Source organism: Lampris incognitus, chromosome 5, assembly GCF_029633865.1.
Source record: "Lampris incognitus isolate fLamInc1 chromosome 5, fLamInc1.hap2, whole genome shotgun sequence".
Taxonomy (NCBI): domain Eukaryota; kingdom Metazoa; phylum Chordata; class Actinopteri; order Lampriformes; family Lampridae; genus Lampris; species Lampris incognitus.
In genome coordinates this window covers 9,109,594-9,136,528 of record NC_079215.1, presented here as the reverse complement: position 1 = coordinate 9,136,528, position 26,935 = coordinate 9,109,594, and the positions used below count along the sequence as shown (strand labels likewise).

Here is a 26,935-nt window from a genome sequence, read left to right as displayed (position 1 = left end):
AAACACCCGATGACCCCGGGTTCATTACTGACGATATGTCCACGACGATGCACCACATGGTGTATGAAAGAACTAACTCGGTATGGCGATGCCAGTGACTTCCGGGGAAAGGCTGGATGACAACCGCGAATAGTGTATTGACAGCTGAAGAGGCAACTGGGGCAGGGAGGGGTAGCACCCTCAAGCTGCAGAGCACCCAGACATATGCTATGAAGAGCCTTTCAGAGAAATACCCCCAGGTTTGCCCGAGAGGGAGGGATGAGCACACCAAATGGACAGATATACTGGTAATGAACCAAGCTAATTATCATATTGATATACTTTATACCATATTTGCATATGAAACTGGTCGTTATGTAGCTGTATTGTTTATAAGGGTGGGGACACCTGCAGAGAGGTCACTTAGATGAGTGATGAAACCTATCTGTCAATCAAGAATTCAACCTTCTTTGGTTTTATAAACTACTAATAAGATACGTTAGCCCCTAGCTAACGGGTCTGACCCTTTTGCCGAGCGGTCAGTGACGTCGCTTTGTGGTGCAGCACACCACGTACGAATCCCGCACCGGGCAAGAAAATAAGCGGTTACAGTTTCATAGAAGTGTTTAAATTTTTATCAGGAAACGTGTGATTTAACTGCATATTTCCGTTTTTAAGCGACACGTTTTTTTTCGTTTTTTTCTAAATCCTCCCGATTCATACTCCCGCCTGCTGGTCGGTAGGTGGCGGTAATGCGAACCACAAAGCTGTTGGCAACGGCTGGTGGCCGGGCGAGGCGGAGTTCTGGCTGAAAATCAAACGAAGAAGACGAACGCGGAAGTGAAGCTGTATGGCCGCGACGGCCGCCCGTGTTGTGGTTTTGCTTGACCGTGACACAATGTCGTTCAGTGGCGAAAACGTCAAACTCGCGTAATGTTTTCAGACCCACAAACGGAGCATGGTCGTATGTAGACCCGGTCGTTGGCTAAAAGTGGCACACTCGGCAAGGTAACGTAGCGTTCGGCGCGTCGGCTGTCACTCACGGTGTTGGAAAATGCTGCAGGTGGGAGATGAGGTCCCTCTCTATTCGGTCGTGTTCTTGCTGGTTCTGCTGGGGACCAGGAGTCCCGTGTGGTCCACCACCCTCACCTTTGCTGTCTACCTCTTCATGACGATCTTCCAGTTCCCTCAAGTCCCCGCCGGCCGGGCCCGACAGGTGCTGCATTTCGCTAAGGGTGTCGTTGGCTCCGGCGGGGGGTCGGTGGTCGCCCACCGGGGAGGGGGGCACGACGCACCGGAGAACACCATGGCCGCTATCCGGGAGGTGAGACGAGAGGAGGGCGTGGCGGTGTTTGAGAATCTACCTAATCACTTCACGCTGAAAGTGGTAGAATTTGTGTAACCGGTTATTTTGTTGCCCGGTGCGGGATTCGATACGGGGTGTACTGCACCACAAGGCGACATCACTGACCGCTCGACTAAAGGGTCAGACCCGTTAGCTAGAGGCTAATGTGTCTTATTAGTAGTTTACATTTGCACACCTACCCTACCCTAAAAAATCCCAGAATATGTATTTCAGACTGCTTTGCAGAACCACGTGTACAAATGCAACGTTGTGGATGTGGGGGGACTTCCCACCACGGGGTGTAGGGGTGAGCTCCAAAGGGAAACGTGTTATTTATTATTGTACTGTTTTTCTTTGACTGCTCCCTTGGCACGTGGACACTGCTTGGCATCCTGTGCATCATGTTCTCCATAAATGTTATGTCCATTATAATTCTGTTCTCCTCTTTCAGTTTTGTATTATGTAAATTGCATGAACACAACATCCATTGCACGCTGTCCGTCTTGGGAGAGAGGTCCCTCCTCTGGTGTTCTCCCTGAGGTTCCTTCCTGTTTTTTCTCCCTGTTAAAGGTTTTTTTAGGGAGTTTTTCCTTATCCCATGAGAGGGTCTAAGGACAGGATGCTGTGTTGCTGTTAAGCCCACTGAGGCAAATTTGTAATTTGTGATATTGGGCTATACAAATAAAACTGATTTGATTTGATTTGACAAACAGAATTGAGAAAAAAATCTGTTTTATTATTGTCTGTAAGAGAAATCCCTTACAACCTCTTGCCAAACAGAATGGCGGGACTCGATTCAGACGGCTTTCACTGTTTTTCAGTTATTGTGACTTATTTTAAAAAAATGTATTTCACCTGCCCTGTTCAGTTCACTCAGAACCCAGTGTTACACAACTGCCTTGATCTGCTGTGGGATGTGATTTGCACCAAGGGCTCTTTGATTCAATTCAATTCAATTTGTTGTCATTAAAAACAATGTGCAGGCACATGCTAAAAACGAAATAAGGGCTGCAGCTTCGCCAGACAGTGCAAGACAGACATAGACAAACACAGTATAAGATGTACACAGATGAAGACCAAAAGCTAAAAAATAAGTTAAAAAAAAAAGAGCACAAGTACAAAAAGTACAAAAATATTTAAAAAATATCCACAGACATTCAGTGGGTGGCCAGGTTCAGGTGGGCAACAGCTTGGGGAAAGAAGCTGTTTTTGAGCCTGGCAGTGTGGGCTCTGAGGCTCTTGTAGCGCCTCCCAGAGCGCAGCGGAGAGAACAGTTCATGGTTGGGGTGGGTGGGATCTCTGCTGATGCTCAGACCCCTTTGAAGGCAGCGTTTGTGATAAATGTCCTTTATGGCTGGGAGCTGGGTACCGCTGATATACTGGGTCGCCTTGACGACCCGCTGCAGAGCTTTCTGGTCTAGTGAGGTGCAGTTACTGTACCACACTGAGATGCAGCTGTTCTGAGGGACTGTCCTCAAATTATATTATCAGAAGCAGATGTGTTGAATTATACTACATATCACTTCAGATGCTGGCTGACCAAAGTTAAGCATGGAAATCTCAAAGCAGGCTCTCAACCCTTATCTTGATCAGGGGACTGTTGCAGGGTGAACTGAGTGGTTCCTTTCATTCTGACTGTATGTTGCCCTTTTCTGTCTCTTATTTCTCTACTTTGGTTTGAAAGAGATCATTGTCTGTGGTTGACTTTTTATCCACGCAGGCTCATTAAGCAACATGTCTTGTTCAGAACCCTAAGCACAGCTTTTGTGCTTTCACCATTTGTTTTAAGCTTAGACCTAATCAACTTTCTGGGTGAAAACTACAACAAAGTAAAAACCTCCAAAAACGTATTTGCTGTTCTTTTTTTTGGCTAGGCCAGTAAGAATGGGGCAGCAGGTGTGGAGTTGGACCTTGAGTTCTCATCGGACGGAGTCCCCATATTGATGCACGATGAGACTGTGGACCGGACCACCAATGGGTCGGGGCCGCTCAGCAAGATGACCTTCTCTGAGTTAAGAAAACTGGATGCCGCTGCCAAACATCGACTCAGGTGAGAGTGAGAGATCGCTTACATAAAGAAAGATGATAAGGAATCATTAATCACAAAAACACTGAGACAAATGATCACATCTCATTTAGACATTTATACACAAGGTCAAATGACAAAATCTAGTTTGTATTTTCATTCAATTTAGTCACATTTAAATTTACTGTGACCCTTAAACTATACAAACCATGTGTTGCAAGAAAAACATTGCTTAATTTTTTTGAAACCTGCCATTTAATCAAAGTGTTAGGCACATGTGTGCTTTCATTCCCTCTTTTCAGGTTTCCTATTTGAACTTTTATTGTAGACTGAAATGCAATACAGTTCTGCACCTTTACATATACATGTGTATGATTGTATTCTTTCGGGTCTTATTCTTTTTCGTTATTTGAAGAAAGCAAACATTAGACGTATTTTATGTAATGTGATGTAAGAATGACACCATGCATAGCTCAGGTTACTGCAGTATCAGATGGTGGGCATAGCAGTCTTGTAGTGCTTGAGCTATTATTGCACTTCAGCAAGCTACTGCCTATAACTGGGTAGTCCACAGGCTACATGAATAAAATTGGAGATCGTAAACTTGGAATGCAGTGAACCCCCCTTTTTCACTTACTTTCCATTACATCACAGTTGTGTAGACTACTTACAATATCAGGGCCCACATAATCCATTAAACCTTTTAGTTTCAAACATCATAGTATACTGCATAGACTGTTTTAGTGGACATCATGGGGGCTGAAAAGTCGAAGCAAAAATATCTCTTTTGCTCTTTAGTGGCTGTTTCCTGTACAGCTTTTAACCCTGCCCACGAGAAACGGTGCCCTGCGGCCCAACGAAAAAAATGAATCGAGCTACTTGTCAAATAAATTTTTCTCTTAGGAGTGTTCTGTCATTTTGACAAATTCCCTTCACATTAACATCTCTCCCAATATCTATCATTTGGGTAACGGTTATATAGAAATTGTTTGGTGATATTCCAAAGGGCGCGGTTGAGCCCGGGGCTGAGTTGATTGACAGCTCTGCTCGCAGCAGCAGTGAGGTGCATGCGCAGAATGAATATGGGCGAGCACACTGCCCCACCTCCCGTCTCTACTGCGCACTCTGGTTCCAGTTTTCACCTGCTGCACAAATGCGAGCAGCCTGGCAGCGACACAAATGGAGATTTTTGGCATCAACACAGCGCTACTGAGAGAGAATGGTGTCACGTTGTCCACTCTTGTACACAGTTAGTGGTATACCTCAGTATCACTATACAATTCAAGGAGGTCATGAGGGTTATCATAGCATTTTATCCAAATCCTTGCAGAATTGCAAAGGTAGTGGGAGGTCAGTCCCGTTTCCAATATCTAGCAGAGAAGCTGTTCATGTAACAGACATGGTTACTGCTTTTGTTTAGCCAACTCTTCAATGCCTTTTGCTTGTTAAACTGGTTATCCCAAGTCTGTGGCACCCTCTTAAACACACCGAGCATGGCAGTGCGAGTTAAATGGCTTAATTTTAAAATGCCTTGAAGGTCCACTCCAGTGAAAAACCAGATTTTCCAGCATTTATGGTGCTTTTGGGGAAGTTGCAGATATATAATCTCCACCACACATCAGATAAATAAATATTTGAAACGGGTCAAATTTATGACTTATTTAACATTATGAATTTCAGTATAGATCATTGGTTGACTAATTTAATCCACCTATCATAGTTCTGTGCATCTTGCCCCCCTTCATTTGTTTGACACTTGCTAGTTTCTGGTATACTAGTTGCAAGTTGTTAATAATATGCAATTACCAAACGCTTGCTAGTATATTGAAAGTACAACTGGCTCAGACATGGTTGATGTCTCTTTGTGCGATACCGCAGTGTCAACCTACTTGGAAAACGAGTCGACACAAAAATCAGAAAAAGGAAAATGTATTGCACGTGTAAATGTCCTTCACTGGAAGTGGTTGGGCTACTCGGTGTGAGCCACGTGCTCCATCGCTTTGCGGTGTCCGTTTCCAAAAGAATTGCATTTGGAATTTTTTATACAGGATTTTTCTTTTTGACCAAGGGTTTGAAGTTGAAAGCATTTCCTCCGCTCAAACACCAACCCTGTTTACAGTAAATTGCTACGATTTCTGTCTGTGCTGTGTTCATTAACGGAGCCGCCGTTACCCACACAGGTTTGTATGTAAAGCTACATGCCGTGACCCGCCGGCCTATCTGAGCTTCATATTTATCTCCGCCACGCGTAGGGGATTATGTTTGTGGGTCTGTCCGCGGCTAATCTCGCAAACTGCTGGACCTTGTCAGCCCTGAAATTCTTTGTGCTCAGTGTGTATGATGATGAACCTCTCGTGTGATACAGAACCAGGGGTGGTTTGTCACCAGGTTTGGACACCGGGGAAGGGGAGACACGCCTGGCGGCGCTCTGCGCTCCTCTAGTCGGTACTGACTCGTCATTCAGGTTGCTGTGATAGAACCGCGTCACAAGTCTGCTCAGTGTCAAGCTGAAATTTGTCCTCAGTGGTCGACCTTGAGAACTGAGATTCATTTTTTTGTACAAAAGTGTGTGCAGTTTCCATGCGCTCCCTCCAGTGTTCAATCTTCCATAATTTTGCCAATCAAAGGTCTGGTGGGGGGGGGGGGCACGCAAAATGGACTTACTCAGTACAAAAGTCAGCAAGTTTTCTATGAATTTGTTGCTCATTCGAGGTGTTTTTGAGGCAGTGTTTGGAAAGCCCGCATGTCACTGGGATGGGCCTCCTAGCTATGTAGTTACACTGATGGATGTGAAGACTCACACAGCATGTGGCGAGGCTTTGCAGATGACACCGTGATGTTTGTGTTTTTCCCTGTGACCCCTTCCAGAGACAGATTCGCCGGGGAGAAGATCCCCACTCTCGAGGAGGCTGTGGAGGAATGCATCAAACTCCAGCTCATCATCTACTTCGATGTCAAAGGTCATCCAGACCAGGTGCAGCCACTCTTTCAAGACTTCCGACGGAGCCTGTCTGCTAGACTTGTGGAGGGAACACCGCGTAATGACAGATAGATGTCAGAGATGGAAGGGTCCGCGGTGGCGTAGCGGTCTAAGCATCGGCTTGGTGTCGATGCAGTTGCCCACTGGGGACTGGGGTTCGCGCCCCGGTCTCGTCAGATCCGACTATGGCCGGACTCGACGAAGCAGCAATCATTGGCAACGCTTTCTTCGGGAGGGGGGCGGAGTCGGCTTGTGTTCGTCATGTGAATGCGTCTCTGTGTGTGTCGGAAAAACAGTGGTTCGGCTTGGATTCGCCGTGTCACGAAAGTGGGGAGGCGCTTTCCTTCGAGACTGCCGGCCGGAGAGATGCAGTTGGCGAACGCATGCAATACGAGGGTGGGTGTTTGAATTAAAAATAGGGATCAATTGGCCACTAAATTGGGAGAAAAAAGGGAAAAATCAGAAATAAAAAAAAAAAATAAAAAAGATGTCAGAGATGGGAAACGCTGCTGCATGTTTGACAGATTGTGATTGTGTTACACTGTCACTTATTAACGCAGCGTTCATATAAAAACACTCTTCAGTTTAGCTGAGCACATTTTGACAGAATAAGGGTAGCGCTTCAGCGTATCACTGGATCTTTCACCACTTAATGATTGACAGGTGTTTTGCTGATCAGTGTATTTTTAAACCAGTACAAGTTTAGAGAGGTGGTTATTTTGTCAGGCAGCAATACGCAGAAGTACTGGGTCCCCAGCAGGGCTCAGAGATACACAGCTGCCGGCCCACCAAGTGGTCTGAGAGGAACACACACACACACACACACGTCAAAGAACTATGACTGATAACACGAGAGCCATATGTTTGTGTGTCCCTCGCAGGCTGCGGCAGCCCTTAAAAACTTGTATAAGAAACATGCGGTTCTCTACAACTCCAGCATCGTCTGCTCCTTCGAGCCCAAAGTCATCTACAGGGTAAGAAGGCGGGGGTCCTCAAGGTGTGTTAGCAATTTGGATTAAGTTTTACAGGGGTCATCCAACTACCTACAGTGGAGGTTGCTTTGTTTATTTATTTATTTATTTGGCATCACATATTAGCAGCATTTTACATAATCCTCTTTAGTGGGATACTTTTATAAAGTGATCCATCTTTTCTTTTGACAGAGTAATTATACAACACCAAAGTAGAACACGGGGGTGTTTTTCCATTTGAGATAAAAGAAAAAGTATAAAAACCATACTTACAGAGACACATTTCAACAGAAGAAGGACGTTTTTGGGGAAATAAGCAATTTCCACTTCTCCCAAATGTCCTCAAACATGGTTCCCTCGAGCCTCGTGGAGAAGGTGACTCTTTCCACGTGTCATAAATGATGTCATGCCAGTCTTTGTGACAGCTACACTCAGGGTTGCTGTACTTTAAAGGGATTCTTAGACTGTGTATAGAAAGTAAGGAAGACAGAAGGAGATGGAAGGAGAGAAGATTTAAGTGTCTGGTTTGAGAACAACAAGAGGAAGTGCGTCTCCCCCAGGCTCGTAGTTGATGCACCGGTCAACAAAGTGAGAGACATTAGGCAAAAGGGGTGTAATAAAATATTGATACGCTTGAGTATCACGATGTTATCTTCAAAAACACTGCATCGACTCTTGATTATAAACAGACTTTGGAGCAGCACTACTTCATTGTGTTGTTTCCATCTCTGGCCAGTAGGTGGCAGCTGTCGTATTGGTGTAACAGCACAGAACCATGATGCTTATTACTCTGATTTTATGTATACTGGGGTTTTCTTTTTGGCATTTTTCTAAGATTTTAAGAAAATATTGTATATATTGTAGTGTTGTTGTTTCCATCTCTGGCCAGTAGGTGGCAGCTGTCGTATTGGTGTAGCAGCACAGAACCACAACAGCAGGCATGGCCCGCTGTGATGCTTATTACTCTGATTTTATGTATACTTGGGTTTTCTTTTTGCTATTTTCTAAGCTTTTAAGAAAATATTGTATATATTGTAGTGTTGTTGTTTCCATCTCTGGCCAGTAGGTGGCAGCTGTCATATTGGTGTAGCAGCACAGAACCACAACAGCAGGCATGGCCTGCTGTGATGCTTATTACTCTGATTTTATGCATACTGGGGTTGTCTTTTTGGCATTTTTCCAAGATTTTAAGAACATATTGTATATATTTGTAGTGTTTTTACTATAATAATGTATCACAATATATTGAAATGTGAAACTTGTGTCATGATGTTAATCATACGGCCAATTGTTGCCAATACAGAACCCTGTTAGTCAGCATGTGAATCATGTTGTATTGTTTAATGGTGTTTTGTGTATTAATGGAAAACTTCTTAATCTTTCTTCTTTTCTTTTTTTATTTGCCCCGTGTTGCCCCCTGGGCCAGATGAGGCAGGCTGACCCGCAGGTGGTCACGGCTCTGACCCACCGGCCGTGGAGCCTGAGTCGGTTCGGAGACGGCATGCCGCGCTTCTCGTCACCCTGGAAACACCACTGGATGACGCTGTTGGATGTGCTGTTAGACTGGGCGCACCATCACGTGCTGTGGAAGCTGTGTGGCATTTCAGCCTTCCTGGTCCAGAAGAACTTTGTTTCGCTGTGAGTTTTTCTCTTGTTTGTCTCTTCTTCTTTTTTTTTTTAACCATGATACTTTATTTTCAGCTCTGTCGGCGATACGTGAATATTCCAGTACTTGTAGGAACTACGAGCCAGTCACTTCGATCCGGACTGTCCATAAGCCTAATATTATTTCACTGTACACAGCCACAAAAGCTGTGTTGTCCTTGATTAAATACACGGGAGGACACATTTGCTGTCAATATCGGTACTTTAATATCAGGTTTTGGCTATTTTTTGTTGTCGGTCAGGGCCAGTGCATCCTGTGTTATTTTAACAAATCCTGTTTAGGATTTTATAAATTTACTGCTACATGGTTAATGCAACATAAGATTTTATTTTACTTATCCCGTATCCAGTGAACCTTGTTAAGACTCTATGGGCGATGTCTCTGAGGTGACCACCTTGGTCACATGAGCAGTCTGTGGACATGTGGAGCAGAAGTCATAGTGTAAATGTTCACAAAAAGTACAGATTGCATAGAGCCCCATAGTACTTTTTTATACAATACACATTTGTTGTTAAAATGTGGCGGTCTGTGCCGTTGCCTTCCAACACAGGGATCACCGGTTCGAATCCCCGTATTGCCTCCGGCTTGGTCGGGCGTCCCTACAGACACAATTGGCCGTGTCTGCAGGTGGGAAGCCGGATGTGGGTGGCTTGGTCGGTGCATTGGCGCCTCCTCTGGTCGGTCAGGGCGCCTGTTCGAGGGGGAACGGGGGAGTAGCGTGATCCTCCCACATGCTACGTCCCCTTGCTGAAACTCCTGAAACTTGTAGGAGGTGTTCTCGAGAACTGTGAATTCTGAAGTGTTTGCTTTTTCTTTGCTGAGAACAATGTTTCATAAGTTGGATGTTACCAAATCATATGGGGTCATTGTTGGGTGAAATCGAAAAATAATCACCAGAAAGCACCAAAGCAGTTACCGAAGATGGCTGGCATGGTGGCACAGTGGTTAGCGCTGTGGCCTCACGGCAAGAAGGGCCTGGGTTCGAACCCCGGGGTTGTCCAACCTTGGGGGTCATCCTCTGTGTGGAGTTTGCATGTTCTCCCTGTGTCTGCGGTGGGTTTCCTCCGGTTTCCCCCCACCGTCAAAAAGACATGCATGTTAGGGTTAGTACTCCTGTCTGTGCCCCTGAGCAAGGCATGGCAAGAAGAACTGGAGTTTGTCCCCGGGTGCTGCACGACGGCTGCCCACTGCTACTAGCTACACAACTAGGGTGGGTTAAATGCAGAGAAAGAATTGCCCCATGGGAGATTAATGAAGTAGTAAAACACAACAAAAAAGATCCATGCAAAATGAGACAGATTCCTCACCGCTGACCAAAAACCTGAGTTTTAACTAATGATGTTGTGGTATTGGTAGGTTAATGATGTAGTATTGGTAGGTTAATGATGTAGTATTGGTAGGTTAATGTTGCAGTATTGGCAGGTTAATGATGTAGTATTGGTAGGTTAATGATGCGGTGGTATTGGTAGGTTAATGTTGCAGTATTGGCAGGTTAATGATGTAGTATTGGTAGGTTAATGATGCGGTGGTATTGGTAGGTTAATGATGTAGTATTGGTAGGTTAATGTTGCAGTATTGGCAGGTTAATGATATAGTATTGGTAGGTTAATGATGTGGTGGTATTGGTAGGTTAATGATGTAGTATTGGTAGGTTAATGTTGCAGTATTGGCAGGTTAATGATGTAGTATTGGTAGGTTAATGATGTGGTGGTATTGGTAGGTTAATGATGTAGTATTGGTAGGTTAATGATGCGGTGGTATTGGTAGGTTAATGATGTAGTATTGGTAGGTTAATGATGTAGTATTGGTAGGTTAATGTTGCAGTATTGGTAGGTTAATGATATGGTGGTATTGGTAGGTTAATGATGTAGTATTGATAGGTTAATGATGTGGTGGTGTTGGTAGGTTAATGATGTAGTATTGATAGGTTAATGATGTGGTGGTATTGGTAGGTTAATGATGTAGTATTGGTAGGTTAATGATGTAGTATTGGTAGGTTAATGATGTGGTGGTATTGGTAGGTTAATGATGTAGTATTGGTAGGTTAATGATGTAGTATTGATAGGTTAATGATGTGGTGGTATTGGTAGGTTAATGATGTAGTATTGGTAGGTTAATGTTGCAGTATTGGTAGGTCAATGATGTGGTGGTATTGGTAGGTTAATGATGTAGTATTGGTAGATTAATGATGTAGTATTGGTAGGTTAATGTTGCAGTATTGGTAGGTTAATGATGTAGTATTAGTAGGTTAATGATGTAGTGATGGTAGGTTAATGATGTGGTGGTATTGGTAGGTTAATGATGTAGTATTGGTAGGGTAGTGATGTAGTATTGGTAGGTTAATGATGTGGTGGTATTGGTAGGTTAATGATGTAGTATTGGTAGGTTAATGTTGCAGTATTGGTAGGTCAATGATGTGGTGGTATTGGTAGGTTAATGATGTAGTATTGGTAGGTTAATGATGTAGTATTGGTAGGTTAATGTTGCAGTATTGGTAGGTCAATGATGTGGTGGTATTGGTAGGTTAATGATGTAGTATTGGTAGGTTAATGATGTAGTATTGGTAAGTTAATGTTGCAGTATTGGTAGGTTAATGATGTAGTATTAGTAGGTTAATGATGTAGTGATGGTAGGTTAATGATGTTGTGGTATTGGTAGGTTAATGATGTAGTATTTGTAGGTTAATGATGTAGTATTGGTAGGTTAATGATGCAGTATTGGTAGGTTAATGATGTGGTGATGGTAGGTTAATGATGTAGTGGTATTGGTAGGTTAATGATGTAGTATCGGTAGGTTAATGATGTAGTATTGGTAGGTTAATGTTGCAGTATTGGTAGGTTAATGATGTAGTATTGGTAGGTTAATGATGTAGTATTGATAGGTTAATGATGTGGTGGTATTGGTAGGTTAATGATGTAGTATTGGTAGGGTAGTGATGTAGTATTGGTACGTTATAGGTCTTTTCCTAGCTCGGTCTGCCTTATGTTAACAACAACTTCCCTTTCTCAAACTCACTGCTGCCTGCCTGATTTTCCTGCATGTGGCAGGAAAAACCCAGTTGAGTTTTTTGCAACCTAGAATGACTCAGCACATCCCAGCGGCAGGCTTACTTAAAGAGGGGATGGGTGATTTTTCTTTTTTTATATCACAGATGCTGTATTTTTGAAACTGTTTCCTGCTGGCATTTTTGTAGCAACAGCCATTCAATGTATCAGTGTTGTGTGATTGCTCTTCTGGTGCCATTCCCACCAAGAATGTGTGATGTTGCACGAACGAGAAGCGTGTGACAAAAGGAAACGAAGGAGGAACTTGCATGTTGAATGCAGAGGAGCGAGTAATAGGCTCTAAAATACGACGCTTAACATGATCTAATGTATGATTAGGTTTGATTTAATGTTTGATAGAGTTTGATATGCTGCTCAGGATTACCGTGTCAGGTGACATCGTTAATCAGTCTGGGATTTCCTGTATGAAGATTAACTTTTGTACGGCGTCCGGGTAGCGTGGCGGTCTATTCCGTTGTCTAGCAACACGGGGATCACTGGTTCGAATCCCTGTGTTGCCTCCGGCTTGGTTGGGCATCCCTACAAACACAATTGGCCCTGTCTGCAGGTGGGAAGAAGGACTGGGTATGTGTGCCGGTCGCTGCACTAAGCGTCTCCTCTGGTTGGTCCGGGCGCCTGTTCAGGGGGGGGGGGACTGGGGGGAATAGCGTGTGATCCTCCCACGCTCTATGTCCCCCCCTGGCGAAACTCCTCACTGTCGGGTGAAAAGACGCAGCTGGCGACTCCACATGTATCGGAGGAGGCATGTGGTAGTCTGCAGCCCTCCCCGGATCAGCAGAGGGGGTGGAGCAACGACCGAGATGGCTCGGAAGAGTGGGGTAATTGGCCGGATACAATTCGGGGGGGGACCCCCCCCCCCCAAAATTAACTTTTGTAACCACCTGATGTTGCTGAATCCACCAAAATTGAAGAAATCAAGGATAGCCTCTTTGAAGATGTTAGGCTTCAAATGTGGTGTAGGTCAACTGGAACAATGTCGCAAAGCTGAAGAACTGGAGCCGTCACAGAGCGAGTCCTCTCACCAGTCCTCCAGCACTAGTCTCGTATTTGCAACCATAAAAGGCTGCCTTGTTATCGTTCAAGCCTAGCCAAAAGATTGCTGTTACTCCCAACAAAGGATTGTGTTTCTACCAGAGCAGGGAATTCAGCTGTCTTCTGCCGCTCCATCACTCCTGTTAACTCTGCCATAACATTCCAGTCCCTGTGCTCTCTCTCTCTCTACAGGGACTACGTCCAGTACTGGGCCAACAGAGGGGTGCAGGTGGTGGCCTGGACGGTCAACAGCGCAGTGGAAAAACAGCACTACCAGGAGCTGCTGCAGGTCAACTACATCACCGACAGCCTTGTGGAGGACTGCGACCCCCATTACTGATGTCAGCATGCGCCCGCTATGCACACTCACATACTCGAACCCACAAACGAGGGAAGAGACTTGGCCCATATCAGTTGAACATTTGACCAGCTACTCGCGTAGTCAGCGTAATGTCAGGTAATATATATCGTAGCGTTTTTACCCCAAACACCGTACAGTCCTTGCTCGTATATTTTTTTGTTTTTTTTTAATGGGCGGTCTAAGTGGGAATCAAAAGGCACGGAATTTGCTCTGACTGACCCACTTTCAGCATGCATCATCATATCCTCATTGACCTCTGGGGGGGAGGGGGGGTATTTTGATTCTTAAAATTGTAACTTTTAGATATTTTTATATGGTGTGAATACAGACGTTACAGTCTACTGTCTGCAGACGGGCGTCAGAAAACCACCCTGTAGTCAATGTACTGTATCCACCAACTCAGGAGTGCACCGGTTAGTGTTCTGCGAAATGGTTCTCTCCCTTTTTTCGGTGGGTGTCGTGACTTTCAAGAACTTTACTACACACTGCAATAACGGTCTAGACCTTTTAACCTCCCCCAGTTAAAGCCTGTCGCGTCCTGTGGTACTTAATCTACGGAGTTGCTGCAAGACCCATATTGACGTATTGGAGAAGCGACTACAGAAAGGTGGATTTATAACTGCATTACCTCGTCCTTGTAGAAAAAAAAGCCAAACAAATAATCCAGCATGGTTTCCCTCGTATACCTCTGGTGCAGCACTCTAGTGTGTCTTAATCCTGCGCCAAAGGAAAACCCAGAATCATTTCATTCAAGAGTACCTGTAAGTCATGTGAAGTTTTAACTTTTAATTCGTATCATCTAGGTCAACGTAAAAGTGTTAAACGCAGGTGAAGTAATTAATAGCGTTGTATGTAAACGTTGTAAGATTTATTGAAAGTCCAGTGTGACTGAATTTAACTTGAATTTAAACTGATAGGCCTTAAATGAAACTGGTCTATATTTTATTCCCGACTGGCAGTGAAACGACCCTAACTCTGTCATTTATTAAACTTGCGGTCTGATTGTATTCACCAAGTGCAGGACTTCCTCTTTGCAGACAAATTGACGGCTTACATAGGAACACAGTACACACTGAAGTATGCTCCGAGAACTAGAGTCAAGTCCAGTCAGTTTTATTTGTATAGCCCAGTATCACAAATTACAAATGTGGCTCAGTGGGCTTTACAGCAACACAACATCCTGTCCTTAGACCCTCACATCGGATAAGGAGCAACTCCTTAAAAAAGAAAACCTTTAACAGGAAGGAAAAACAGGAATAAACCTCAGGGAGAGCAACAGAGGAGGGATCTCTCTCCCGAGGCGGACAACGTGCAATGGTTGTTGTCTCATCTCATCTCCCATCTCATCATCAGCCCCTTTTCCGGGGTTGGGTCATGGTGGCAGCAAGCTAAGTAGGGCACTCCAGATGTCCGTCTCCCCAGCAACGCCCTCTAGCTCCTCATGGGGGATCCCAGGAATGTTTACACAATTTACAGAATACAACATTGAGAGAGGACAACAAAATTATAATGAATTATAAAGTATACGAAGAATATGATGGCGGCACGGTGGCTCAGTGGTTAGCGCGGTCGCCTCACAGCAAGAAAGTCCTGGGTTTGAGCCCCGGGGTAGTCCAACCTTGGGGGTCGTCCCGGGTCGTCCTCTGTGTGGAGTTTGCATGTTCTCCCCGTGTCTGCGTGGGTTTCCTCCGGGTGCTCCGGTTTCCTCCCACAGTCCAAAGACATGTAGGTCAGGTGAATCAGCCCTACTAAATTGTCCCTAGGTGTGAATATGTGTGTGTGGGTGTGTGTGTGTGTGTGTTTGTTGGCCCTGTGATGACCTGGCAGCCTGTCCAGGGTGTCTCCCTGCCTTCTGCCCAGTGACGGCTGGGATAGACTCCAGCATCCCCACGACCCTGAGAGCAGGATAAGCAGTTTGGATAATGGATGGATGCCTCTTGGGGATTACTAATCAGGGTGATGAAATCGGTTTAAACGTACTGTTTGAGACAAATAAGCTTGTCTATACCATATGTCAACAAAAAAAAATCAGTGGTAGGAAGGGAGGTTGAAATTAGTGAACACTTGTGCTAAAAGTGCCATACATTAGGGGGTGCCCCGGTAGCGTAGCGGTCTGTTCCGTTGCCTGTCAACACAGAGATCGCCGGTTCGAATCCCCGTGTTACCTCCAGCTTGGTCGGGCATTCCTACAGACACAATTGGCTGTGAATGGTGACCCAAATCCTACAGCTAGATTGGACACAGCCTGTCTGAGCCGCCTTGTGTTTGAAGTGATCTTCGGTTACCAAACACTAGTTTGAAGCTCGTTTAACTTCTCAATTTAGAGTTCCACCTTTTTACAATGTGAAAATTCAGTTTTGGACACCTGAGCACTAAACAGTCACACCAGCCACCTCCTATACATGGGTGACATCAAGCTGTATGCCAGGAATGAGCGAGACATTGACTCGCTGATCTACCTCACCAGCGACGACATCGGGATGTCATTCAGGCGGACAAGTGTGGTTGCATGGTAGCAAAAAGAGGAAGGGTGATGAGCACTGAAGGGGTTAGATAACAGACATACAGGACAGTTACATGTACCCGGGTATTCCACAGGTAAATGGAAACCATGAGGAGGCAGCAAGGAGGTCAGCTACAGCCAAATACCTCAGAGAGAGGCAGTTCCTGAGGAGCCAGCTCAATGGGAAGAATAAGATCCAAGCCATCAACACATACGTATGTCCTACCAGTCATCAGATACCCAGCTAGAATAATAAGCTGGCCAGAGGAGGCGATAAAGGCCACAGGCCACAAACTCCTCACAATGCACAGAGGGTTCCACCTGAAGTCAGCAGCTTGAGACTGTACGATAAGTGAAAACCTGTGGGCCGAGGGTTAGTGAGTGTAAGAGCCACTATCCCGGAAGAAACAAGGGACATCCATGAGTACATCAGAAAGAGCCCCCCCCCCCCAGGATGAACTGCCGAGTGAGTACCTCAGGCAGCAGAAGACAGAGTGAGGAGGAAGAGGAGGTATCATGGAAGCTTAAGCTCCTCCATGGGATGTACCATGGACAGATAGAAGATGTGCCTGATATCGAGAAATCCTACCAGTGGCTATAAAAGGCTGGACTGAAGAACAGCGCAGAGGCTGTGATCATGGCAGCACAAAAACAGGCACCCAGGACCACATCGATTGAGGCTGGAGTCTACCACACCAGACAAGACCCAAGATGCAGGCTGGTATAGTGTACAGGAATATCTACTGAATACAGACTGGAAGTCCCCAAGTCCAAATGGGAGACACCGCCAAAGGTGGTTTAGAATGGCAGAGCTAAGATCCTGTGGGACTTCTAGTTCCAGACTGACAAGCAGGTGCTGGCTAACCAACCAGACATTGTGGTGGTGCACAAGGAACAGAAGACAGCAGTAGTGGTTGATGTAGCAATGCCGAGCGATGGCAACATCAGGAAGAAAGAGCGCGAGAAGCTAGAGAAATACCAAGGGCTGAAGGAAGACCTAGATGAGAAGTGGAAGGTGAAATCCACAGTAGTTCCAGTGGTAATAGGAGCTCTAGGGGCTGTGACCCCCGAACTGGGAGAGTGGCTCCAGCAGATTCCAGGAACAACATCTGAGGTCTCTGCCCGGAAGAGTGTGATCCTAGGAACAGCTATGATACTGCGCAGGACCCTCAAACTCCCAGACCTCTGGTAGAGGACCCGAGCTTTAGGAAGACACACACCACCCGAAAAAGGGTGAGAGGGAGATACTGTGTGTGTGTATATCGACTCATATATTTTCGTAATGTGTGTGTGTGGTGTTAGTGTGTGTGTGTGTGTGTGTGTTATTTAGTGTAGATAGCGGGACCAAAAACTAAAGCATTTATGATGGAGGTGGTAGGTATTGTCTCAGAGAGTAAGGGAAAAATCCCAGAAAATTAAAATTATGCGTAATTATGCATAATTATGCAAAATATGCATTTTCTAAAAACCACTTTTCTCGGCATTTCAGATGATTCTGAGCATCTTTGATTTTTTTCACCTATATAAAAAAATTTCTGGGACTTAGAAATGTTTTGGCATTATGCAAAATAAATGCATTTTTGCAAAAATGCACTTATGATCCTAATTTTTTTTTTGAGGTGGTAGGTGTTGTTCCAGAGAGGACCACAAAAGTAAAATAATTGTGCAGAATTATGCAGAATATGCATTTTCTAAAAACCACTTTTCTCGGCATTTCAGATGGTTCTGAGCATTTGGGGGGAGGGAGTTGGAGTGGGGGGGTTTAGCTGGCGGTTAGCTGGCAGGATGAAGAGGAGGGAGATTTAGACGGGTGGAGAACCAAACCGCTACATTGTAGCGGGGTTCTTCTAGTATATATATATATATATATATATATATATATATATATATATATATATATATATATGTACACCCATATGTATATGTGTGTAGGATTCCCTTTGAGTATCATATTTTCCATATCACCAGCAGTTTTATTTTATATAACACACACACTGATATACATTTACATGCAGTAATGAAGTGATGAATGATATAAGTGGGTAAGCCATCTTCAGTCAGGGATCATTATTAGGCAAATATAAGGCAATCTTCAGAAAAGCATCATTAGCATTTGTTTATCAGCATTCCCCCCATTGAAACAGACGCTTGTCTATACGTAACGAATTACGTACCAAAGATTTGTTTCGGCCCTAAAGAAAATGCAGGTTTACCCGCCTTTTTTAAATCTTTTTCTAACGTTTTCTCGCACATGTGAACAGACATCGTTTCTCTCCATCAGAGCATCGCCATGTTTTCCGGCATGTGTTGGCGCTGGCGGGCTGCGTTTCCTCCACGACTCCCGGCTAAATGGGTCAAGGGTCAGCAGTCGCGTCGCGAAGAACGCTCCTCCCACACGGAGGCGGGGGAGAGAGGGAGGGGGCGGGGCGTGTAGTGACGTCACTCGGGATAACCGGCATGACCGGCCTCCGTTTCTGATGAAACCGGGGCGCTCGCTCGCTCGACCTCCCAGGACATCACGAGACGGCTCGAGCTCTGGGCCGGGAGGCTCGGTCTGGAGGGCGGGACGACGTTCGAGACACCGCGCGCGCGCGCGCGCACGAGGACGAGCTCACCTTGGACGACCTACAGATCACGTTTGCAAAGGGCAGCGGACCAAGGGAGTTGCGACAGGACGGACTTCGGTCTCTTGGAGGCTTTCGGGGCCGACTGACCTGAGAGGAGGAGGAGGAAGAGGAGGAGGAGGAGGGGGTGGTGGGGCACGCCGCAGTTTATTTATTTATTTTGCCCTGAGTGGCTGCGTCAAGAGGAGCGCTCGGCAGGAGGAGGATTACATGTGGAGGGGCTTTTCTTAAAAGTTGCAGCACCGCCGCCACATCGCAGCCGCAACGCAAACTGGCACGACTGTGTTTCACCTTAACTCGGAAGTTTTGTTTTTTATTATTATTATTATTTTTTGGGGGGGAGGAGGAGGAGGACGGGGGGGCGGCGGCGTCGTTCACATGATGTACACAATTACTAGAGGTCCCAGCAAACTTGTTACACAACGGAGGACAGGTGAGCAAGCTAAACCCATTATCGTGCTGAAAGGAGACGTTGTGCAACGTCGCCAAGTGTTGCGCAGATTATTCAGCGTCACGGTGGAAAGCGGATGACAGAATGAAATTGTTGACCTCTGAACCGGCGTGGGGTGGTGGTGGGGGGTTGTTTATTTTGTCTCCCCTGCAGGTCCCACGCAACAAATCGAGAGTAAAATCAACGATTTGAAGTTCAAGCCCACGTCGTGGTTGGCGTCTAAGTAAGTGAAGGGTCGACTTACCCCCCCCCTCCCCTCTCCCCCCCCGCCCCGCATGTGACATGTAACGGTGTATCCCGTCAATGTTATTTGCGTAACGCGGCGGGCCACGGGACGTAGATTTAAACCCCCTCCGACATGCCGGTGGACCGGTGGCATCCGGCGGACGCGTCGACTCCGCGTCATCGCGGCCGGAGTTGACGAGGCCAGACTCGGGCGATCACCTTTACGCTCGGTAGCCGTCCATTACAGCCGTGACCTTGTCGCGAACTGCGCTTGCAAACCTGTGCACAGCACACGTGGTTACGGTACGGGAGGGGGGGGCAATGGGGTGCGCTTGTTTTGGGACGCGGGGCCGCCCGGCGAGCAGGTGCGCGTGTGTGTAGCGTCGCAGCGTACGGGCTCGGTTTACGCCAGTGCCGAAAGTCGGAAGAAACCGCATTTCGGCACCAAGGACACATGGAGGATTAGCATGCCGAAGTTAGCTTGTTGGGGGCGGCTGAGTGCCTTGCCCAGCGGTGGGTTTCGCTTGAAGCCCCGCCTCATTATAAGGCGTCGAAACGTTGCGTCAGTCTGCGCCGCCGCAGCAGAGTGCTACGTCACGGAGTAGGTTCGCTCACGTTCACCGTGTATCTGGGTGATTCTTCAACTGAGGTAGTTTTTCAAGAGAAACAAAAACCGTTTCTTTTTAAACAAGTCTGGTATTTGTTAGAGTTGGGTTGTGTTAGCTGTGGGGGGAAAAGAAAAGATTTGTGTCCCAGTGATGACATTTTATGTTGAATGTGCAGGGATTGCACTGTTTCGGGCTTGTCCCCAACCCAGACTTTTTAACTTCCCCTCTATAATAAAGTCATGCAACTGTTCAATCCGTTAAAGCTTCACTTCGTATTTTCTCATAATTTACAGACATATTTCAAATCCACGTGGTTTATATATATATGCGCAGTTTGCACGTTTTTATAAATAGGGCTGTCCCTCATACATCAGTCATCACCGTCAGGCCGAACATTTTACAGCGACGTTTTATTCAAACAATGTGGTTGCCATGGAAACGAGGGGTGCCAGAGGCGCATGCGCAGTCGAGGCAGATGCGTGACTTTCTCATGTCAGCAATGTGGAGATGTTTATGTCCTGATCTGACAGTATGGTTATTAGGCGTCATTAGCAGACAAGGTACTAATTGGGTATTTTAGTTCAGAAATAAGAAGTTTCACTTTATTCACGTGTATTCATTGTACATTGTATGCTAGCTAACAAGTTAGGTTAGCAAGTCTAGGGACTTACTCAACTTTTTCTCCAAAAAGTAAGATTGTCATTACCATCACATTTTGCTGTTACAACTTTGAAAACAGCATCATAATACCAAACTCATTTTGTAGGACGATCAAAGCTATGCCAAGATATTTGCTCCAGACCACTTAATACAGCATTTGAAGGAAAAAAAAAACAACAAAAAAGTGCCCCAAATTGAAGAATCACCCATCTATTCCTTCGTATGGGAAATTTAAGTAAACTTTTTTTAAATTACCATACATTTTAATCTTTACTCATGACTTTTGCTGCAGAATAGCACTATGCCGTTCTGAATATACATGACAAGTAACCTCAACATGCTTTCAGTTCTGTCCTCTCATTGACAATGTCTCGACTCTTCCAGCTCTCCACCTCCCAAGATAGTGTTCAATCGGCTCAATGGGAAGCGCTACCACACACCAGCTGCACAGAAGACAGACGGTCCCGCCGAGGGCTTCACACCTGCACATGAAGAGAACGTCAGATTTGTCTATGAAGGTGAGGGCCGAGAGCGTGCAGGTTTTCACTCCGTCCGGACTCCGCATCAGGTGATTTCACTGTTTACCTTCAACCGAAGAAGAGGACCAAACTGAGAAATCACCTGCTGTGGAGTCTGTCTGTACCCATTAAAGACCAGGGGCAACTCGCAGTCATGTTAAGAGACACTGAGCAGGGCAGACACCATGGGTCATGGGAAAATCGAACCCGGGATCTTTAGGTTATCAACATTGTCTCTCTATCTTTGTTTACAGTATGAACAAGTGAAACTTTAACCAACTTGTGCCTCAAGGCCAAAGCAGTCATCGTCTCATTGGGCGTCATTGAAAGTCATTGGGCGGCACGGTGGGGCAGTGGTTAGCGCTGTCGCCTCACAGCAAGAAGGTCCTGGGTTCGAACCTCGGGGTTATCCAACGTTGGGGTCATCCCAGCTTGTCCTCTGTGTGGCATTTGCATTCCCCCCCCCCCCCCCCGTGTCTGCGGTGGGTTTTTCTCCAGTTTCCCCCACCATCAAAAAGACATGCACGTTAGGGTTAATACTCCTGTCTGTGACTGAGGCATGGCGAGACAAACTGGAGTTGGTCCCCGGGTGCTGCACGGTGGCTGCCCACTACTCCTAGCTACACAGCTAGGATGGGTTAAATGCAGAGGAAGAATTTCCCTACAGGGATCAGTAAAGTATACCAAAATCAAGTCAAAGTCTCATCTCGCAAGCAGTGTTGAATGGGGGGGGGTGTCGATGAAGGCCGCACCACATTGTTGAAATCACTCACAGGGGATTTTAGGGGCTTTTGATTAAGAATGAAGGCAGCACTGCCTGTGGCAACTGGTACACTGTTGTCCAGAGATAAGAAAATCACCTGGGTGCAGACCTATTCATTTTGCCCGACATAGTTTACGTTGCATGCTCCACCATTCACTAACACTTCACTTCCATGTGAAAATGGACGGCTGGTCGAGCAGGACGGACATGGAGCAGCATTATGCTGTTCTTGGAGTGCAGCCAGGTGAGATTACTTGATTGTTAAATTCACCCAGCACGGCTCTATTCATTCCTTCATCACGTGCATCTGGAAAAAAACCTTTGTTGCGTGGTTTTTACATAACGTCCTTTGTTATCGAGTTGTTGGCGGATTAAAACTGTCAAGATTTCATTCCAAGTGCTTTACATCGACTCCGAAGAGAGAGAAATAAAATGTACAAATCATCACCACTTATAAAATACTTATTATTATTATTGGCTGTAATTCTTTTGTGCAGCAATGTTCAAAATGGTACCTGTCGCTTCAGACAACATTAACGTAGCACATTTCCTACATAAGACTAATTCAATATACTTGACATGAGTTAAATGGCATAAATGTACATGAACACGTAGTAAATCCACAGCGTGTAGCAGGAAGTGAGGGAGCTGAACTCCCCTCCTGAAACCAAAACCTTCAGTCTCGTGTCATGGCTGATAAAATAACCTCCAGGCTTGTCTAGGCCCACTCCTGTGGTGCCAGGCTGCAGTATTTGCATTTTAAGGAAAGTAAAACATCCTATGCAAACCTGTTAGAAAGTTTGGATAGTCGGCCTATGTGGTGCTACTTAGGTTCAAACTTGTGAACTCAACTTCACAAGCAAAAGATTCATTCTTTGGGGCGTCCGGGTGGCGTGGCACTCTAATCCGTTGACTACCAACGTGGGGCTCGCCGGTTCGAATCCCCGTCCCGGTTTGGTCGGGTGTCCCTACAGACACAGTTGGCCGTGTCTGTGGGTGGGAAGCCGGATGTGGGTATATGTCCTGGTTGGTCGGCCGGGGCACCTGTTCGGGGTGGGGAGGTGGAACTGGGGGGGAATAGCGTGAAACTCCTCACTGTCGGGTGAAAAGAAGCGGCTGGCGACCCCACATGTATCGGCGGAGGCATGTGGTAGTCTGCAGCCCTCCCCGGATCGGTCAGCAGAGGGGACCGGGACAGCTCGGAAGAGTGGGGTAACTGACCAAGTACAGTTGGGAGAAAAGGAAGGAAGGAAGGAAGGGGGGGGCCTAAAAAAAATTTTTTTTTCATTCTTTGTTTTGAATATACATTAGATTGTCAAACTATTAACGTACAAAAACTGCACAATATTTGCCTGGGAAACGCCGTTCTCTCACAGGGCAGTTTAGAAAACAAGCTGAATATTTCATATCACATCATCGAGGCTGTATGTTAATTTACACAGTACGCTTAAAGGGACACACCGTTGTTTTTGCGTGTTTTATCCCGTTAACTACAAACAGTGTATGCTTTACATTACTGTTTTTCTTCCCCTCCCAGGAGCCGCTGGTTTCCATCCCTTCAGTGCAGTACTGAAGTCATCCTGCAGACTTCGAACTTGCTCGTAATCCATCACATGGAAAATTCTGTCGACGTTTTCTTTTTTTTTTTTTGGTCGAAGTCGTGCTATCGTTGCAGGTCAAAGCAGCTCGCACGTGCACATTGCTGTGAAAAGTCTTTCGGGTGGTGCATTGACAAAGCCGACATTTGGGGCCGCCGAACAGCAGCCGTTTTAACCCGAGAAGCGACCCGGCTCACGTTCTTCTCCTCACAACGTCCGTATGTGATTACGTTTCATCCTCCTGACTTGATTTTATACCATAACCTGTGAACTCAAAGCCGTTCTCGTCAGCACCCCAAAGACTTTCACAACGGCCGATGCTTCCAGCGCCGTTGTCCCGCAGCAGTGGCCTGTTTTTGACAAAATAAAAACGTGGCCAGGATGTTTGCTGTGAGGATTTGGCCGTCTCGAGCAAGTTTTAAGTCTGCAGGGTGATTTTCATGCAGTGTTGAAATGAATGGAAACCAGTGGCAAAACACTACGGCACACAGTGGAAAACGGTCAGCAGTAATGTGAAGTATACACGTTTTGTAGTAAATGGGTTAAAAAGTTCAGAAACAGCTGTATCGGCCATAAAAGTTTGTTTTGTTTTTTTTTTTGCTCCACACATCTTTTTTTTTATCAATGTTTGTTCCTGTGCAGCATGGCAGGAGGTGGAGCAGAAACTAGGACACAGTGATGGAGACTGTGGAGAGTCAGCCGGTGGCCAGGGGCCCATCCAGTACACAGAGAAGACCCCCAGTCCTGCGATGAAGAGTAAGAGGCACCCTTCCTATTTCTCTTCTGGTTTGGGGTTTGATGGTGTTGATGGATAACTTCCATTAATGCTCGATTTCTGTGTTTTCAAGTCACATTCCTCTTTGCAACAGAACCTCGACTGAAATTATTTTGCAAAAAATATATTGGGGCGTCCGGGTGGCGTGGTGATGGTGGTGGTCTATACCGTTGCCTGCTAACACGGGGATTGCCAGTTCGAATCCCCGTGTTACCTCCGGCTTGGTCGGGCGTCCCTACAGACACAATTGGCCGTGTCTGCGGGTGGGAAGCCGGATGTGGGTATTTATCCAGGTCACTGCATTAGCGCCTCCCATGGTCGGTCGGGTCCTGGGGGGAATAGCATGATCCTCACACGTGCTACGTCCCCCTGGCGAAACTCCTCACTGTCAGGTGAAAAGAAGCAGCTGGCGACTCCACATGTATGGGAGGAGGCATGTGGTAGTCTGCAGCCCTCCCCGGATCAGCAGAGGGGGTGGAGCAGCGACCGGGACGGCTCGGAAGAGTGGGGTAATTGGCCAAGTACAATTGAGAGAAAAAAGGGAAATAAATAAATAAATAAATATTATATATCTCCCCGCCTGCCGCCCAGTGACTGCTGGGACTCCAGCATCCCCGCGACCCTGAGAGCAGAATAAGCAGTTTGGAGATGAATGAATATATATATATATATATATATTCATTCAGTCATTTATTTTTGATCCAAACCGCTTATCCTGCTGTCAGGGTCGCGGGAGTGGTGGAGCCTATCCCAGCAGTAAATAATCTCCCTTTATGGCACTTAATACATACACTTTCATGGCACGTGCACACAAACCACTTGCCTTGCTGTCGATTTCACAACACCTTAAACTCTCACCCGGTGGTTTAGTTTAGTTTTCTGTCTGAAAGCCCCCGGTTATCTGAACGGCTGCTCTCATTTCTGCCAGGGGATCGAATCTGTTTTTGGCTCGGCCTTAACTGTAGCCAGAGGAGAGCTGTTGTAAAGGTTATTCAGCTTTAATGTTTAACTCGTCTGTCGTAAGTAGCTCGCCATCCTCGGTGAACCTGCTCTGTCTGATGATTCATAAGCCTGTTGTCAGTCTCACCCTAACCGGTCTGCTCCTGTGGCCCTGAAGGCTTTCTTAACTAAACACTCATGGAGGGGTAGTTTCATAATTAGACAATGTCTTTTTCAATTAACTCTTTTATAGTGTGGATCAAAATTTCTGACCAGGGTGTCTTGGATAGCGTAGTGGTCTATTCCATTGCCTACCAACACAGGGATTGCCGGTTCAAATCCCTGCATTACCTCTGGCTTGGTTGGGCATCCCTACAGACACATTTTTTTTCCAAGGAAAACAAGTCAAACTGGCGGCGTAGTGGTTAGCGTGGTCGCCTCACAGCAAGAAGGTCCCGGGGTAGTCCAACATTGGTGGGTCATCCCGGGTCGTCCTCTGTGTAGTCTGCATGTTCTCACTGTGACTGTATGGGTTTCCTCCGGGAGCTCCGGTTTCCTCCAACAGTCCAAAGACATGAAGGTCAGGTGAATCGGCCATACCAAATTGTCCCTTAGGTATGAATATGTGTGTATCAGCCCTGTGATGGCCTGGTGGCCTGTCCAGGGTGTCTCCCCGCCTACTGCCCAATGACTGCTGGGATAGGCTCCAGCATCCCCACGACCCTGAGAGCAGGATAAGCGGTTCAGATAATGGATGGATGGACAAATCGAACTGAATTACAGTTGAAAGACTCTGATATTTTTTTACATTTTAACATCCCCAAATCCCATTTATCCATATCCTGCTCCCCGCTATCTACTCCTACCCCGTCCCGCAGGCCCCTTCTCAGAACAGAATTAAACCACATTGCAGTAAGTTAAATATAAACACAACAAAGGAAACGAAAGGAAAAAATGTTTCAAGTGAGAGATCTCTAGTGGATGGATGATCATAATATTTATAAATTATAACATCTGGCCATATTTTAATGCCAGCGCTGCTTAACTTTCCAGCAGCAGCATGGCTGGCTCGGCCTTGTTTTTTAGGCCTTTATAGTTGTGAAGTTTTCTCCGCACAAATCAATTCTATTTTTAGGGCAGCATTTTTTTTATTTATTTCTATTTTATTTATTTATTTTCATTTTGTCAGCCAGATGAAGTGCAGCAAGATGAATGTGTGAGGACTCGTTTCGTGGAAGGACATTGGATATCTAAAGGGTGTGTTGCCCTCTACTGGCATATTACCAAAATCCTAACCCTTTCTCCCACCTTCCCCCTGTCTTTCTTTCACACAGACTTTGTGCCCATTGACCTTGAGGAGTGGTGGGCCCAGCGTTTCCTGGCCAACATTGCAAACCTGTCGTAAGCGAGCAAGGCTTTCGCCGGAGGAGGAGGGGAAGGGTGGATGAAGTGTCTTCCACGCCAGGACGCCTCATTGGCCCGGCTGTGAGCAAACCAAGAATATGAAAGTTTCAAGAAGGCAACGAGGATGCTTCGGTGTAACGGGGGTCACGTGTACCACAGAATCTGTGATTTGATGTCCTGCTGAAATTGTGCTTCATACTGCTGTAGAGAAAGCAGTTCGCGCAACACACTAAACTGCCTGGTTATGAACTACAGTGTGGACCTGACGCCGGACTGCCAAGATGCACCTCCAAGATGGAAGCTCTGAGAATTTCCTTCAGACCTTTTTAAGAAAACTTGTTCTTGTCTCAAGTGTGCACAGCTCAAGTATGTATTTCTTAGCTGACTTTTCGATATAAAATTGAATTGCAAAAAAAAGTAAAAACGTTTTTCAAGAGTTTCC

At 46.0% G+C, this 26,935-nt stretch overlaps 2 protein-coding genes across 2 annotated transcripts; both read left to right on the top strand.

Annotated features, from left to right (window-relative positions):
* The first annotated feature begins 820 nt into the window (after positions 1–820).
* Positions 821–13,668, top strand: gde1 (glycerophosphodiester phosphodiesterase 1). The gene is made up of 6 exons (XM_056280778.1): positions 821–1,303; positions 3,199–3,374; positions 6,219–6,324; positions 7,212–7,304; positions 8,728–8,939; positions 13,257–13,668. The coding sequence occupies exons 1-6, from the start codon at positions 1,034–1,036 to the stop codon at positions 13,402–13,404; spliced, it is 1,005 nt and encodes a 334-aa protein (XP_056136753.1). The 5' UTR covers positions 821–1,033; the 3' UTR covers positions 13,405–13,668.
* Positions 13,669–18,395: 4,727 nt separating this feature from the next.
* Positions 18,396–26,932, top strand: mcrip2 (MAPK regulated corepressor interacting protein 2). The gene is made up of 5 exons (XM_056279822.1): positions 18,396–18,985; positions 19,157–19,226; positions 20,881–21,014; positions 24,018–24,131; positions 26,424–26,932. The coding sequence occupies exons 1-5, from the start codon at positions 18,931–18,933 to the stop codon at positions 26,492–26,494; spliced, it is 444 nt and encodes a 147-aa protein (XP_056135797.1). The 5' UTR covers positions 18,396–18,930; the 3' UTR covers positions 26,495–26,932.
* Positions 26,933–26,935: the final 3 nt, after the last annotated feature.

Bases quoted from the DNA above. Each gene is read 5' to 3' on its own strand.
- gde1 (XM_056280778.1), top strand. From the start codon at position 1,034: ATGCTGCAGGTGGGAGATGAGGTCCCTCTCTATTCGGTCGTGTTCTTG. The intron at 1,304-3,198 runs GTGAGACGAGAG...TTTTTTGGCTAG, and splicing joins CCATGGCCGCTATCCGGGAG to GCCAGTAAGAATGGGGCAGC. The intron at 8,940-13,256 runs GTGAGTTTTTCT...CTCTCTCTACAG, and splicing joins CAGAAGAACTTTGTTTCGCT to GGACTACGTCCAGTACTGGG.
- mcrip2 (XM_056279822.1), top strand. From the start codon at position 18,931: ATGATGTACACAATTACTAGAGGTCCCAGCAAACTTGTTACACAACGG. The intron at 21,015-24,017 runs GTGAGGGCCGAG...GTTCCTGTGCAG, and splicing joins CGTCAGATTTGTCTATGAAG to CATGGCAGGAGGTGGAGCAG. The intron at 24,132-26,423 runs GTAAGAGGCACC...TCTTTCACACAG, and splicing joins CCCCAGTCCTGCGATGAAGA to ACTTTGTGCCCATTGACCTT.